General features: G+C 46.2%; 1 protein-coding gene across 4 annotated transcripts in view; it reads right to left on the minus strand.

Annotated features, from left to right (window-relative positions):
* The window catches only part of cdh24b (cadherin 24, type 2b), a 104,193-nt gene that overhangs the window by 44,681 nt on the left and 41,611 nt on the right, over nt 1-17,901 (minus strand). For all 4 annotated transcript variants that reach the window (XM_029255206.1, XM_029255205.1, XM_029255204.1 and 1 more), the window contains exons 3-5: nt 8,665-8,959; nt 7,334-7,453; nt 4,953-5,120 (exon numbers count right to left, since the gene is read on the minus strand). In XM_029255206.1, coding sequence (XP_029111039.1) covers nt 4,953-5,120; nt 7,334-7,453; nt 8,665-8,959 — 583 coding nt within the window. The remainder of the gene's footprint in view (nt 1-4,952; nt 5,121-7,333; nt 7,454-8,664; nt 8,960-17,901) is intronic.

The following is a 17,901-nucleotide window of genomic DNA, read 5'->3' on the forward strand; positions in this document are numbered from 1 at the left end:
CATTCCACTATCCGGTCATCTGATGTCTGGTCATGCGCAGATGAACCACATCCCTGACACTAAAACAACCCTCAGGCTGTGGCTTGTCCTTCACCTCGTCACACTTCAATCTCCACAATATAGAAAGTACATTTTAAAAGTGTTCTGGCAACAGTGAAAGGCAAACATTTAATGTGTGCAGTGATAAAAGGTCTGGCATTTTCAAGCATATCATTATTTATTTAGCTGACATTTTTCTCCAAAGCAGCTTACATTGCTAAGTGACTTTACCCATTTATACGGCTGGGTAATTTTTACTGGAGTAATTCAGTGTAAATGCCTTACTCAAATGGGTTAATTTTCTTTGTTCCAAATCAGACACCCCGGCTGTAGAGTTGGGACCCGGAGAGCGTGGGTGACATCAACGTTGTAGGGGACTCCCCGTGCCCCAGACAGTGCTGCCACATCCTGCTGTTGTGAGCTTGATACACACACAATACTTCACCATGTACTAAAATTTTCACCCCATGGACTTGTGGGAAAAGGACCCTTTCCTGCAGGGGATACAAGACACACCTCCTCCGCAGGTGCATTGCATTTAACTGAGCAGAATTACGAGGCTTTTTTCACTGTCACTGGTTCGCTGTCCCTCTCTCAATGCAGAGGACTCTTATGAGGGGGCAAGTTCATATGGCAGATGCCTCAATTATGAGCACCCCCACCGGAGTGGGCCGCAGAGCCTCTCACATGTCCCATGCTGGAGCAGAAGTCCAATCATGCATGCTGGTGCTCTGATGCCGCCACGTTGCTGCAATCTGACAGATTTTTTATGCGTAATTTACAGTCGAAGCCTGAGGGTCTCTGGTAAGTAATGGGGAGGGAGGACTGAGACCCTGCTGCAATTCCGTGCATTCATGGCAGGGCACTTACCCATTTATGTGACCACGGCCATTGTTGGGGAGGGCTTCTGCAAATGGTCCAGAGCTACATAACAGAAACACCGTGAATGAGCTCCCTCCCTCATCCAAAACAAACAAATGCTTTTTCCAATAAACGGATGCGTGATAGAACCGCATCATTCACTGGTTTGACAGATGCATGATGCACACTTCACCAAAAATGTATGGCCTGCTCTCCAGCTCTGATTAGTGTATTATGCTGGTCCTCCACACGCCAGCTTCAGAGAGACACCATATCCCTGACTGCTGCACCACAAGGCAACTGCAACCACTCGTTTGTGTGTAGTTATTCTCGTCACTATTCCACAATGCAGCCAAAACAAGCGTTAGACAATGATACTCTGATCCCAAAGCCGGATTCATGTGCTAACCATCCACTTCTCAGTGATGCTGATGTATGGATGAGTGACCCATTGTAAGTAGTGTATCTAGCAGTGTAAGTCACCTTGGTGAATAAGGTGTGTGGGATGATAACACTACACACAGTTCATTGGAAGTTGCTTTGGAAAAAAAGCATCTGCTAAATAAATAAACATAAATGTAAATGTAATGTACATGTACCCTAAGAAATAAATTCCCATTACCATCAGACTACTATTTAACTCTGCTGCCTTGAAGGTTACTCCATGCTGATGCTGTAATGACTGCTACTTTTGCTATAAACAAAGTCTTAGAAAGCCCCTATAATTTGGTTCAATCCACAGTAGTTCAAAACCTGTATATGAGTTAGCCTTTAGATGATTCAAATTCGAGTGAAGAAGCCAAAGGACATGTGGCAGACTCTTCATGTACAGTAAGCCCCAGCCAGAAACCTACAAGCTTTTACTGAAAAACTGTTTATGTAAAAATGCACGAGACTGTCCTGGCATGTAAATACTTACAGATGCGGTTGAGGCTAGAAACCTGAGGTCCGGCACTAAAGGCAAAAGCATGTTAGTTTGCTATGACTCAAAGCAAACCCCTCGGCTGTAGAGTTGGGGTCCATTGCACATGAGTGACATCAGCATCATACAGAATTCCCACCGATGGATCACAAAACATAAAGACACAAGCAGTGCCATCAGAACTTCAATAAATGCAGCAGGCTGTTATAATATTTAGCTGACACTTTTCCCCAAAGTGACAACATTAAACTATGTAGGGGCCTCCAATAGTAATCTGGTTAGAGCTGTTGCCTTTGGAGCCAAAGTTTGCAGGTTTGAATCCCACCTGCTACTGTAGCTCCCCTGAGCACAGTGCTTACCTTAAACTGCTCCATTAAAAATTACCCATCTGTATAAAAGGGTAAATAATATAAGTAGCTTAACACTGTAAGCCGCTTTGGTGAAAAGTATCAGCTAAATGAATAATGTACTCCCGATGATTTATATAGCAGGGTTATTTATTGCCAGAGCAATTCAACTCAAGTTCTTGACAAAGGGTACTACAGCAGGACATGGGATTCAAACCTGGGTCCTTCAAGTGGGAGGTGGCAGCTCTAACCACTATGCCACCTGCTGCCCCATAACCGTGTTAACCAAAGTACTTTCAAAGCTTTCAAAAGCTTTTCAAAAGCCTTTCTAATTTCACAAGAAAATTGGAAAATAACACTGTCACCAAAAATAATTACATATTTTAACTTTTTTTGGAAAGATGTTATGAAAGCGGCCCATCTACGCATTATGTAAAGACAACATGAAGGGCATCCGGCTGACTGCAGCAATTTAATATTCTGTGTTGACAAAGCAGAACTGTGTGTCACAAGATGTCTATTTTGAAAGAGCATTTTGAGATCTGCTGGCCACAACGTTTACCTTTTTTCCCCTCTGAGGGTTTAATTGGACAGCACCGTCTGTTAGGGTAACCTGACAACAGGGAGGGAGGGATGGAGCGATGGCGGCTGGGGATGAATGGCTGGGGGAAATGGGATTTGCAGAGTAGAGAGGAGAGCAGGCGAGAGTAGCGAAGGATTCTGAAAACAGGAAGTTCAATCTGTCAAAAATAATGTCAGGTGTCACGTCAAAGTCCTGCAGACCCCGGTGCTCAGCCTGTGTGTCTGTGTCTGCAGCTCTCTATGTGTATGCTGTGTGCATGTCAGAGAAGTGAGTATGTACGACTGCCCAACAAATGCTGATGAGCTGCAAGTGTTTATTTAGTCTCTCTCGCTCACTCCTTTTTGAATGTACTGTACATACACGAGCTTAAACCCAGTTAAAAAATATTACCTGCCGCCCCATCGCTATCTCTTCACACACCACTGCTTTTCTTTCCTGTCTTTTCTCCCTCTGCTTGCTTGGAGGACGAATGATTGTGTTTATCATCCTGTCTCTGCCTGTCTCTGTATTCCTGTCATCCCCTTCTTTCACACTCAAAGGACAAATTAGATAATAGCCCAGACGAGATTACTCCTCCAACTCCCGCGATCGGCCTGTTCGTCCCTGAGGAAATAAATTAGTAATATTTATGACAAAACCCTGGTGTATCTCACTCCCCCATCATGTACTGGCATAAAGAGATGCTGATGTGACGAGTGTACCTGTACAGCGATCCGTCAAGCCATCAATCTCGCTGCCTGCCACAAACCGAGAGTGGGCGCCGTAGGATAAGGTGCTTCGCAGCTTATAAAATATTCAAAATCTTCCATGGGTGCCCCAAACATGTGAGCTCCTGTGAGAGGAAGCAGCATCCCCCAGTTTGTTGGGTAAGGTGAGTCGAGCACAACCAGACACACAGTTGGTGAGCACTTAGGAGTCCAGGAGGTCTGGATGGAAAGAGTTCATTAGGCAAGGGGAAGCAAGTGGAATACTGGATGAAGCTAGTGCCTTCCAGTTGAAGGTCCCAAGTTTGAACGCCACCTAATGCTGTAGTGCCCTTGAGAAAGGTACTTACACTGAACCGACACAGCAAAAATTACCCTGCTCTATAGATGGGTGAATAACTACAAGTAGTTGAACTCTGTAAGCTGCTCTAGAGAAAAGTGTCAGATGAGTACCTGGAAGTCAACGTTATGAATGTTTCCAGGCTTCTAGTCTTCACAGGCACTGCAAGTCGAACCACTGCGAATGGAAGCTGCCTCCAAATCAGTCAGGCAAGGAGAGGCGAGCCGGTGCGAATGCAGCAAGTATCCTATGAATCGGCCAAGGTGAGTCAAACGCGCGAATGGAGCCAGTCACCTGGTCAGTCAGGCATGGCACGTGAAAGCAGTGTCAAAGTCAATCAGACATGGCGAGCTGAGATCACACAAGCCAAACCAGTGTTCCAGCCAATTAGGCATGGCGAGCAGAGCACAACACAGTCTCCAAGCTGAGAAGGAATGGTGAGGATTGGAAGCAAAGCAGAGTCCTTGTCCTGTTGATTGGCGACGGCATGTTTAGTGTTGAGCTCCAACACCTGTGTAACACCAATTGCAGTTCCCCGCCCCGCACGACAGTGACAGGAACCAAAGACAAAGAGAACTAAAGCTGTAAGCATGAAGAAATTAGAGCAGCTCATTTTATTCCTTTCCTTACAATATCGCTAAGTAACACGCGTAACAGTAGAGAACGAGGATGAATTCGGTAACGGCTTATAAAAGGCCCAGAAAACAGGCAGGTGGAATCTGATAGCAACGTAAACACTCGAGAAAAAAGGGAGGCAATCGGAAGCAGCACAGGCAGCACTGAGTAGGATAAATGGTGTCATTAAGAATTCACATAAAGTTGTTTGTCTTGCAGGTGGTGTGGGTGTGAGTATGTGTGCAAGTTTCAGTGCGTGAGTGTGTGTGTGCACGTACTGGTCTACGTTTTTCCGTGCACTGCATATAGGTGTGTGTATGTGTGTGTATTTATTTCTTGCTGTGCTGAGGGGCCAAAAAATTTCAAAACAAAGAAAATCGAACCTCGGAAAGTAGATGGTGTGAGAATGTCCCTGCAAAACTATATGCCTTTATAAACTCTAAACAAATCATCCGTGTGTGTGTGTGTGTGTGTGTGTATTTGTGCGTGTGAGAGAGAGACAGAGAGGGTGAAAAGGGTATCGCATGCAACAGAGACTTACTCTGGGTGAAGCGAGGCGGGTTGTCATTGACGTCAGTCAGCTTCACGGTGACAGTGGTGGTTCCTGTTAGGCCTCCCAGGTGACCCCCCATGTCCTTAGCCTGCAAGACCACCAGGTACTGATCCTGACTCTCCCGGTCCATATCCGGCACTGCCGTGCGAAGGATCCCTGGGTGGCACGGAAATTGTTTCAGTACATGGACGAACATAAGATACGAACACATAAAATATAAAGACACCATTCACACACACACACACACACACACACACACACACACACACACACACACACACACACACACCACATGCACACACACAAAGCTACTGCATAGGAAAACGTAAGTAATGTTACTGTATATGTATCATTTTGAATTTGTGTAATGCTGAGAGGTGAAACGAATACTCTGCAGTTTTATTTATTAATCTATTCAATTATTCTCTTTTATAAACAAATTTGCCCTTCACATGTTTTTGCTTTCATTTTGTGGGGTATTGTTGTGTTGTTATTAAGGCGTTTTTATTTTTCCTCATAATCCCACATAATTACCATTTGTTTTTACATACTTTTGTTTGTTATGCAATTTCCGTGACAAGAATGTCATTTTCCATGCCAATAAACCAAATTGAAAATTTTAATTTAGTTACTAAAAAGCCAGCGAGGGGGAGAGAATCGAGGGCGAGAACAGTGGGGGAGCGAGGGGAGGGGGGGCGGCACAACAAATGCATTTACTGTGCCAACACAGCCACTTGGAGGAAGAGATGGACAATGGCTCTGAATGGCCACGCCGCGCAGATGACTGCACTTTACTAGTGCCCAGAGCACAGAGGATGTAGCAAAGCCTGCTGGGAAAATAAATGTGCTGCCAGAGCTGCTGGGGTGGGAAGAAGGAAAGACAATGGGCCAAGAAAAAAAGCAAGCCGTACCTCAGTGAAGTGTGGCATAGCACTCTGCAGGAGAATTACGTATTTGGACACAGCAATGTATATTAACTCAGCAGACTGGCAATTAATTAACCTACAAAGAAAGTACGCAGACAGCCTATTAATATTAATATTTGACTATTCTATTTGAATCGGTTCAACTAATTGCATTATATGGAAATGAAGTATGGGGTCATTGACTGAGACTTTACTTAATAGGGGAAGAAGTGAAAAAACAAAGTAGTTCTAGCAGAGTGGTTAGAGCGGCGCTCTTGTACTCGAAGGACAAGGGTGCAAATCCCACCTCGTGCTGTAGTACCCCCGGGCAAGGAACTTATCCCAAACTGATACAGTACAAATCACCCAGCTGTACAAATGGGTAAATCAGTGTAAGTGGATTAACATTTTCTTTGGAGGAAAGAATCGGCTGAAGTAATGCATATAAAACACTATGAATCCTCCAGTGCAGTGACACTGATTCCTTCTCACCTAAACAAGTAGAAGAGCAACAGCAGGCCAAGGATCAGGACAAGACACACTCAACAGTGAGTAAAAATTAACTTGGGGGGGGGAATTCATGTATAAAAGAGCAGCTCTGGCTGCAAATGCTGTGAGCAGAAACCTGGGAAGAGCGAATGCATGCGGCCGGTTCAGAGGCGGACCGTTTTCACGGCTCTCAGCTTCCAGCTGTGCCACTGAAACAAATTATATATCAAAAGAAGGTGAAAAGAGGGCTGACGATTCAGAGGTGTGCCGCATTTGGGTCCTTCGGCTTCCAGCAGCAGCACTGGAGCGATCAATAAGCAAATTAATGTGAAAACCAGTCGAAACGGATCTCATTCTGGTATGTATACAAATGAAAGCACATTAAAAGGTTTTAAATAAGTAAACACTGCGCTAAAGTGAATTTTTAAAAAGAAATAGTTTAGTGTCTCTTTCTGGACATGGACAAATTGGCCCTCCTCCTGGGGGAGCTGGCAGCACCAGCAACGAGGGGATACTGAGTGACAGCCAGTCACCCCGGAGACACGGCCCACCGCTTCCTTCAGCTAGAGACTAAGCTGCCTTTCCAGACACACCCGAGAGATTGAGCAGCGCTCGGGCTCCTCTGCAAACATAATTTGTCCCTTTTGTCGTAGTTGCTGGAATTCTGCTTCGGCAACACAAATGTATTCCTGTCATGTCGATGTAGCAACTTGAACGTAATTGAATTAACAGAGCGAGAGAAGGAGAGAGAGAGAGATGGAGAGAGATGGAGAAGAGGAAGTGAGTGGGAGAGAGGATTTTATTTTTCAGGGGGCTGTTAAAAAAAAGGAGAGGGAACAGAAACTAGGGGGTTCCAAAGAACGGGGGGGAGATGAGAAGAGAAACAGACGTGTCGGGACGACTGGAAGAGTGCCCGGAAGAGGCTGAGCGGAAGACAAATCAAACACGCCGAACAGAGTCGGTTAAGAGGCTGACCGGTCTGAGGGTCCACCGAGAAGTACTGCTGTCCCTGGAGCAGCGTGTACACCAGCTTGGCGCTGTTCCCGTACGTTGGGTCGTCTGCATCTGTCGCAGTAACTTGGATTATAGACGTACCTGGCAGACAGAGACGGTGAAAGAGAGAGAGAGAGTGCGTCAGAAAGAGGGAAGGTTAAATTCACAGCACACACACACTGCAGTGCTCAGAATGTCCACGAGATCAACAGCAGTATGCGCACAAAAAGCTCAGCAGAGTTTATACACACTGATAATCTGACCACTACAGCACACCGAAGTCCCAGGACAGCACAGGACCACAAAATATTTTTATAGCAATAAGACAATTTCAGGTCTGGAAGGTAAAAAAAATTAAAAAACAGTAGTGGCATACATAGTCTTTGCTGAAGTGCAATTATACCTTTTAAAAATTAAAAAAAAAAAGATTTGCAACATGTCATTACAAACTCTTCCACTGAAAAACAAATCAGGTAGACAGCGCACCCCCGTAGTCTTTTCTTTTTCTGATCTCTAAATAATTTAATAATCTTTCTTGTACATTTCTTTACATCAATGTTCTCTGACAGCCGGTCAATTTCCCTTCGAGTCCCGGTGAACTACCCAGCGCCCCTTTCCCTGCCCCATTTCCACTCCTGTTTACCTTCTACCCCCCAGACCACTAGAGCCAGACATGGATCCACACCCCACCTCCCGACCAGACAAATCAAAGACCATCAACTTTATCTGAAAGATTAAAATTGTTAGAAAAAAATATAGAAATTCTAAAAAGAACTACGCTTCCCATGGGGCACTGGCTGACAAGCTCTCGGGGAAGAGGGGATTTGTGGGAGCAGCTGTTGCTGTTTTTGACATCAAAGCACTGACAGTGTCATGGAGAGTGAGGGAGCAATGGTAGAGAAAGTGGATGAGGGAGAGTGCTGCCTGAAGATGATACCTCAACCTCACTGATCCATCAAAGAGAAAAGAGGGAGAGACCCAGTCAAGCAGGAAGACACAGAAAAGAAAAGAGGAAAACATGAGTGAACATGGGAAATCTGATGTGTTCACATGGAGACTGAGAGCACGATAAATGGATACACATATCAGAAGGTATATCTGAACCTTCTGTGCATTTTTTTTTTCTTTCTTTTGGATGATTTCATGGAAAAGCATCAGCGTCCTTTGATCCTGCTCTTCAAACTCACAAATACAGCAAAGGGCTGATGGCGAGAACAGGGCCAATCAAGGCAGCAATCAAACAATGAGGACGGGAAACAGCACGACAAACCACAGCACGACCTGTGATGGCAAGCGCTCTAGCCGCACAATACCTATATTAGCCATCTCGGGGACGGAGGCACTATAGGGGCCGTCCTGGAAGACAGGCGGGTTGTCGTTGATGTCCTGCACTCGGATGATGAACTGGGAAGAGGGCTCCAGGGGACGATCTGTCTGCCGATCGGTCGCCGTGGCAATCAGTCGGTACTCATCCTTCTCCTCCCGGTCCAGTGGTTTGGTGACATGGATGTTGCCGGTTTTCTCGTCGATCACAAACACAGATCCTGCTCCCTCGCCCCGTAGCACATACTTCGTGCGTCCGTCACCCCGGTCCATGTCCGTGTGCAGCTATAAGAAACACGGAAATTAAAATATTTGGGAAGTAACATTTAACTCATCACAATGCAACACGGCCCTTTTTGAATTTGGCTATCAATTTGAGCTCCACAGAGGCCATACTGGGAAATGGGTTTGGGGAAAAAAATGACAGACATCCAAAACATATAGTAAAGTGCCCTAAGGAGACACTACCCAAATATCAGGTACACACTGATTCAACATCGGGTTCATTTCCTCATACTGGAATGTCAGATACACAGTAGGTTAATAAAAGCATCAACTTTAATACCCATAACGACAGATTTACAGATCAACTTTATGGATTTAACCACAGGCAACTGTACAAAATACCTACGGATTTTTACACCTTCAAGAGCTGAATATTAGTTACATTCATCAAAGAGAAGAAGTTGACTGGGCCACTGCTCTTAGCCAATATACAGTTGAGGTGGGGGTGGCTCATATAATGTACTGTCTGTTCGGTTGAGGGGCAACGTACCGGTGATGGGATCTTGAGAGTCGCATCCCCTGAAGCACTTCTAAAACATGCTAATTTCTAATTGATTCTCCCTCTAACAAGCCCACTCCTGTCTGGCACCGGTTCAATTTGCCCTTTCAAATCTACCAGCAAAAAAAAAATCCAACTGCTGAGCAGCAGTACAAATATAGTATTTCTTTGACATACCAACAAAGTGAGAGAAACATTACAGGCTGACTGTGAGCCGCGGGTGTCCGGTGCCCGAGGCCCAATCTGTTGTGGTAGTTGCTTGGGCTGGGGGGTGGGGGGTGTGTACAATCTGCAGCCCACATCCTGAGTCAAACAGGGATTGATCACAACGTACTCCTGCACTGCACTGCACTGCACTGCCAGAAAGCTCTACCACATGTGCTCAGAGGCGGGGCATCAATGGGAGGGAGGTCCTCCCTGCTTCCACCCTGCGCCGCCACGCTTGGAATACCATGAGTGCTGTGCTCCAGAGCGCCGAGGGTTCAGGAGAAAGAGGGAAAGAGGGAAAGAGAGCGAGAGAGAAAAACAAACTTCTGCTTCTCTTCAGGAACAATGAGCTCGTCTGATGGGGGAGCGCGGTAAACACATGCCATGGAGCAGGTAAACAGTGAGCGGAAACTCAGTAATTGAGACCTGCGCACGCAAATCCGGCGTTGGGTGAACCCACCTGCAGATCCGGCAGTCCTCACTGCATACACATCCTTTACATCACGGCCTCGGGTTCCGCAGTACAACGGTCCACCCGTAACACTGTTTGGACCAATTATTTCCTCTTAGTGGCTTATCCCAGCGTACAAAATAGATATTCTCAGATTGCCGTGGCCTTTCTGTGTACATAAAAGAGCACGTCTGAATTTCGACAAAGACTGTTTCATGTGCCACCAGGCCTATCCATTAGTGCCGACCCCAGCGTGGCCCCACGACGCGCAAACAAGAAAGGGCGAGACTAATCAAGCCATTCTGTGTACTGCTGGCATGACGCATTTATGATAATTCACGAGCCTGAGATGGAAATATGGTGCAAAATGGCAACTAAACAGACACGAATCCCACCGAAACACACTGACGTGACACTTTTCCCCGAAGCGACTTACAGCGTTTAGCTACTGATAGTGATTTACGTATTTATACACTCAAGTAATTTTTCAATCAAGCGTACTACAGCAGGGCCGGAGGTGGGATTCAAACCAGTGCACTTGGAGCAGGAGACCGAAGTTCTAATCTCTACACTACCAGGTGGCTCAAAGAGCACCGAAGTCCATCGTCACTGCAAAAAAAAAGGTGTCTCTGTTGCTCAGATTTCTTCTCTGGATTTGAACGAATCGCTTGTGTCGCAGATCAGTTCTTACATTGGTCTTACTTTGGCTGCAAGGTAAAACCACAGAAGCGTTGTACCCATACAGAAATGAAAATATGTGGAATGGAAAGCATGCAAACAGCAGCATCTGAAAGGACACTTCAGTGTGTGTATGAATTGTGCCCTTTAAAATAAAAGCTCTCAAGGTGTGTGTGTGTGTGTGTGTGTGTGTTTATCAGTAAGAAAGTAGAACTGCACAGAATGTAATTTCAAAAGTATCGATTTTGCGATTCAACATTTGTGATTGCATCAACACCACCTGCAGTGTCACATATTGCATCTTTAAAAAGCAACAAAATCTTTACCATTTTAGAAGAAGCACGACACATTTCCCATAATGCAACTGCCCGTGACATCATACTAATCTCTCCGTATAAAGCGCCACCAGTGTTATTACTGAAGCGGGTCTCAGATGGCAAAGGACCGTTTTAGAGAGGGAGCTGCGCTTGTGTGTGGACCAAGAGAAGGCCCAGGTTGCCAGGGAGACAGCGAAAGCGTGACCTTGATTGCGAGGTTGTGACAACTCTCCGTCTTTGATGGGTCTGCTGGAATCCTCGGTCTACTGAGCACGCTCCAAAGGGCACTGCGGCCCATACCCTGATTCATAACGAAGCCCTTTAACGAAGGGTTTTAATGATGCCACCAAACTGTTAGCGCGGTAGTGCTTTAAGGAGCGGATGAGGAGGTCCATTGGTACCGGGTGTCTGTGTGATGCTTCATGAATCACTCGTTTATGAGTCTGGCAATCTGACCTTCATCTCACCTTTACCTGAGCAGGACCAGGCTAAAACAAAGAACCACTGGCAGCAGCAGCCCTCCCAGCTGGCCCTCTCCTCCCTGCCATCCCATCATGAGAGCTGCATGGGCCAGGTGTTACAGTGCTACTCCTACCCTTGTGAAAAAATAGTTAAGACTAAAATAAAGATATGGGGGGGTGCGGTGGCGCAGTGGGTTGGACCGGGTCCTGCTCTCCAGTGGGTCTGGGGTTCGAGTCCGAGTCCCGCTTGGGGTGCCTTGCGACGGACTGGCATCCCGTCCTGGGTGTGTCCCCTCCCCCTCCGGCCTTACGCCCTGAGTTGCCAGGTAGGCTCCGGTTCCCCGCGACCCCGTATGGGACAAGCGGTTCAGAAAGTGTGTGTGTGTGTGTGTGTGTGTGTAAAATAAAGATACAAAATATACTGGAGCAACAGGTGGCACAGTGATTAGCATTGACACCTTCCACTTGAAGAAGTTAAAATCCCACCTACTGTGTACTGAGCAAGGTACTTCCCTAAATTGTCTGAACTGCTTGTCCCCTACAGGGTCATAGGGAGCCAGAGCCTAACCTGGCAGCAGAGGGTGCAAGGCTGGAGGGAGAGGGAACACACCCAGGACAGGATGCCAGCCCCTCACAAGGCAGCCCAAGCAGGACTTGAACCCCAGGCCCACCAGAGAGCAGGACCCAGCCAAACCTGCTGTGCCACTGCACCCTCCTGCTATGCCAATACAATCAATTAGAAGTGATACCATCAATTAAACTGGAAAGCTAGACACATTAAATATTTTTACTATATGGGGTTGCTGCCTTTGTACCCCAAGGTTGCAGGTTCGAATCCCACCTCCAGCTGCAGGATTCTTGAGCAAGCTACTTACCCTAAATTGCTCCAGTAAAATTACCCAGCTGTATGAACAGGTAAATAACTGTAAGTAGTTTAACACTGTGAGTTGCTTTGCAGAAAAGTGTCAGATAAATGCTTTAAATACTGTATTGCTGGGATGACAAACTTGATCCTCAGTTTAAAATAAAAAAAAAAGGTATGGAAATGGCTCTGCTACCCCGATGTAAACAGTACACTGGAGCAAAAACACACATTCTGCCCCACACACAAAACCCTTGTTCTAAAGCGAATACCCAAATCTCCAAAGATGCATTTTTAAAAATACTGTCATTTTAAAAATATTTTTACTTTTATTTCAAATATCCAAAGCACTGAAAAATGTGGGCCAAATGTTGAGCTAGTCTTATCGAGCTAACAGTTTGAGACAATGGACTGTTTTGCTGAAGCAAAGTGAGACTATTGATCTAGTGATTCAATATCTGTGGTTGTAACTGTGCCTGTTGAGGTTAGGAGGGTTATATATGGAGGCCCATGGAGCCGGCAGTGTGTTCACACTCTGATTCGGACACTAAATCACTTGAATACTGTACACTCATATACTCAATTTCACATTTTGTGCGACACCATAAATCATGGGGCGCGGGGAAAAAAAAAAGTTTTATGTCAGCCTCAAAATCACTTAAACGACTCGCGCTCATACCCCGAGTCTCACATTTTTCGTGAAACAAAACGTAATAAATCACGGGTGAAAAAAGTTCATTTTGTATTAGTGCCTTTACCTAAATGAAGGAAAACGCTAGGTGATATTTTGGGACTCGCATCCTGCTGAACGTACGAGCGGAAAATCCAGACAAAGGCGACAGGCCTTATTTCAGGCTTCTGTGTGTGTGTGTGTGTCTGTGAGCGTGCATGCATCTCCTGCCTGACATCAGAAGGCTGTGGCTTCCAGCCCCAGAACAGGGAGGCCACCAGAGAACATGATGAAACTGCGCTATGTGTAGGTGCCTTGGCGACACGCCGCATGGAGCGGGATCTGACCCGGTGAACCGCCCCGCCGCATGAGCTTAACCCGCCGACCCGAGCAGGGCAAGAGCACGCGGTCCGTGTCCAAGGGGAACGGGGATCCAGTTACCGCATAATGAAAGTCTAACAGTCTCCTGGCTCCCCAAGTCCTCACCTCACAATACCCAGAAAAATAAGAGAGGAGGACAAATTACCTTGGCAAAACTACGCTTCGGAGCTCGCAGCCTCGGCGCGAGAGCCAGCGGGAGGAGGAAGGCAAGGTGAAGGGTCGGCCCGTATCATATATCTCTATATAAAACCCTCTGGAACCCCGTGCAGAGGTTTGCTGCACCGGAAAAGCCGTGTTTACAGGGACAGGGAAAACAGCCCATCTGATAGGATGGAGGGAGAGACAGTGGGGGTTGCGGGGGGGGGGTCCAAATAATACCCCTGTGCTGGACCGTCTTACGTAGCGCTGTCTTCTTTCCAAAATATTGCATCTGCGAACCGCAATTACTGAAAACACGGGGCAAAAAAGTACAAAAATCTCATTTACATGTTCAATTGGCTTGTAAAAATGCATATGATGCTATTTGGCAGAACGGGTCACTTTCTAATCTTTTCCAAACAGAAGTGGGCGAAATCCAACTCTCTGAAGTCCAACATTGTTTGTTATTTATGCATTTATTTATTTACCTGACACTTTTCTCCAAAGCAACTGACAGCGATTTATCCATTTATACAGCTGTGCGAGATTTTCTCTTTTTATTTACTCAAGGGTATTGCAGCCGGAGGTGGAATTCAGACACGGGCCCTTTGATTGCAAGACACGTGCAGTTCTAACCACTGCGCCACCTGCTGCCATCGATGATTAACATCTATACCCAGCCATCAGCAGCAGAGTAGGAACTGTCTGCGACTCCTGGACTCACCCTTCAGCTGAGAGTTAGAACTGCTGCATCTGTTGTCTCCTAAAGAACAAGGGTTACCGGAAGCTCTCAATCCTAGAGCAGCAGTATGTGACACAAGCACAGGCAATAAGCTGAAACACAACTGAAATGAGAAAGAGAGGCGAATCGCAGGAGAACAGGTACCACTATGCTCCAGGAGCCGATATCTAACGTGGGAGCCCATCTCTAGCTATAATTACCAGAAAGTGGTGATCAGCGCTACTGGCAGTTTTTATTGAGCTTCGCGAACGGTGATGGACAAGACCCCCCCCACAAATGCCTGGAAAACAGCTGTGTTTCAGTGCGTTTTCACTGCAGAATCCAACCAATAAGTGAAATACGGATTTCCACACTTACTGGCTCACAGATCATGGGACAAAACCAGAGCTGAAAATGTGAATTTATAATTGTGCTACATTCACATGGTTTGAAAATACAGTTCATAACTGACATGACCTCACAAAGTGGAGGGTCTGGCCATGTGTTTGACTGATCACTCCACTGCATCACATACTTCATTTTTCATCATTATGACATGATCACAGGCTTACTATGCTGCAATTATTTAACAGCGCAATATGACAAAATAAGACAATAGAAGACGTGCTGCATTGGAAGAAGGCACAGCATTTATAACACTTTCTTACCAAATCTGTATTTATAATAAAACTGTATTATTGAAGGTTTGATGAAAGTAAATCACCCCGGTAGGTCTGGGGTTCGAGTCCTGCTTGGGTTGCCCTGTGATGGACTGGTGTCCCATCCTGGGTGTGTCCCCTCCCCCTCCAGCCTTGCGCGCTGTGTTGCTGGCTTAGGCTCTGGCTTGCCGCAACCCCGCTTGGGATAAGTGGTTTCAGACAATGTGTGAGTTGAAAGAACTGTGATTTCTAAAGAATTTCTGTCCCATTTTGCAGATTTCCCCCCCATTTCTTTCTTTTTTAAACACTGGAAAGTGTGTTTAAAGAATAATGCTGTGATGCAGTGGACCGTCCGCTCTTTCCAGAACCCAGTCATCCAAGGTCCGGTCATGTGTAGATGAACTCTATTTTAACAATTTGTTGTGCTCCACAATCCTAAACAAGCAGAATTCTGTTGCAGTGAAAGAATTCCACTACAGGAAAATTCACATAGTAAAGAGATTGTTTACATAATTCATCTGTTGAGAAAAGCCTCCACAGAAGACGGGGCAAATAAAAGGGAAAAGTATTTTCACACAACCTGGCAGAGGTTGCACTGGGATTACATTTTCTCCTTTCCTCTTTCAAACACTTGGTCTTAAGAATCATCTTTTTTCCACATTTTTGTTTATTGTATTCCCCATTTCAGTTCCGTACTGATATGGAAAAAATGACGACTATATCAGAGGAAGCTGCAGCTCTGCGGAGCAGCAAGCTGAGTATGGCCATACATGCCACATTCCGAAAGAAAATATATCATAGCAACATACTGTAAGTAATAAATACTAACTGTAATATCAATTTTAATAGCAGCTGTCAATAATTTGCCGTTCTTTTTACGATCCAGATTTCTTTATCATGTCCCTGCTATTGTCATGCAGCGATACACTGGAGTTTTGTTCCTTCTGTGCCTCGCTATATTGAGCGGGAAATCTGTTAACTGTAAATAGTTGAATTATGGGAGAAATGTGAATAAAGTGTGCAACCACCGGAGGGACTTACAGGGAACATAATGGGGCTAAGTAGGCTGGGAAGGCTGGCTTGAGGAGTAAGTCCTAGAGGAAGAGGGGTCCTTGGACCAAGAGCATCATTTCCTTCATGTACTGGCTTTCCAATGAATGCTGCCTGTGAGTCCTTCTTCGCCCTATCTGAACCCAGAATACAGCGTACCACAATATGCTTCCATACATTTCGCTGCACAAGTTACCTGCTCATGTAAATGCAGTGCTTAGAATATGAATGCGAGAAGCAGAGCGAGAGACAGAGCGCAGAGAGAGAGTGCTGAAGCAGACACAAAGATGTCCACCATGTAAAGGGCAATGTTTGAAGCCCGGAGACACGGATATGTGAGGTGATTATAGTTTTCATACCAGGGAATCTCTGACCGTTTCTCTCCCCCTCGGTTCCTCTGGCACTAGCTGAACCTCCCAGACATCAATCTCATTTCCTCTGCTGAGATGGAGCCTCAGCCGCCGCAGGAGCCTGTACAGTCCCAACCTCCGCAGACGCCACCGCCAGCACCGATGGATCGGTACGCAAAACCGAGCTGATTTTGCAGCACCGGTGCCGAGCACTCGGTACACAGACCCCATACAACCTATTAATGGCACGACACTAATTTTGCTGCACCAGAAGTAACTGAGAAATTAATGTGTTAGCTGAGCTGGAACAAATAATGCAAAGCTAACAGGAGCCCAAGCCCAGTCGAACCCTGCCATAAACAAAGGTATAGCAAAGGCACAGCAGGTAGCACTGGTGCCTCAAAGCTGCTGGAGGTGGGTCTGAATGCAGCTCGGTCCGTGCGGCGCCTGCATCTTCTCACGTGGGGTTTTTCCAGGTGCTCTGGTTTCCTCTCACAGTCCAAAGCCATGTGTTTTAAGAGAACTGATGACACAAAATAGCCCCTAGTGTGTGTGTCACATTAGGTGCTCGGATAAAGGTGTCGGCTAAATTCTGGTTAATAATCACTGTACGTCGCTTTGCAGAGAAGCGTCTGCTAAATGAACATATGGAACTGTACTACAGGCTGCTTCGCCAACATCTGTAACCTGTTTCACGATGACTTAATGCCTTCGATGGCACCATTGTGCGAGCTGAAATACACAGCTTATAATTTACACTTCAAGCCACTCGCATAAACAACCGGTGCTGGAAAAACTTGGCAACTCATGTGTCATGTTAAAGCGGACGCACGCTTTCAACTCGCTGCTCTCCTGTCACAAGTGCAACACGGAAGCCACAGCTGCCCGCAGCAACATGGTTTTGTCCCATAATAAGATCTGACTGCATTTAAGAGCTACGCGTCTCTCCCTGGGGTGTGCGGACCAGGCGTGGGGTTAAATCCGCATTTGCCGGCGCTCAGCCCTTGTGATCTGATTCCATAGGAGCGTACAAGCTCAAAACCTGAGGCTCGGCTACCCGCAGCGTGGCCCGCTAGCATTCATTATTCATTATTACCATTAGTCATTATCATGATGAACCGTTTCATATTTACTCTTACTATGCAATGTCATTATTATGCATTATTTATGAAGCCACCGCGCTGCCCCAGAAATGTAAATTGCGCCTCTTGATTATCATATGGGCTGATATATGAAGCAAAGAATGCGGTGGCATTTTTCTTGCCGCTCGAATGCGCGGCCCGGGTGTGGCTCTCGAGACGCAGGGCCTGCCTGATGTTGCATTTAAAGGGCAGCGAGAGGGAAAGCAGCATCCAGACAATGAAAAGGCCAAACCGCCTGCAGTGCGTCCCAGGAGACTGGAGGACAGAGTGGTACCATCATGTCCTTGGACAGCACCGTCGCTCATGGGGTAGCGCTGGTGCCTCACAGCCTCTGGGCTGCGGGATTGAATCCAGTT

This window comes from Scleropages formosus, chromosome 1 (genome assembly GCF_900964775.1).
Source record: "Scleropages formosus chromosome 1, fSclFor1.1, whole genome shotgun sequence".
Lineage (NCBI taxonomy): Eukaryota > Metazoa > Chordata > Actinopteri > Osteoglossiformes > Osteoglossidae > Scleropages > Scleropages formosus.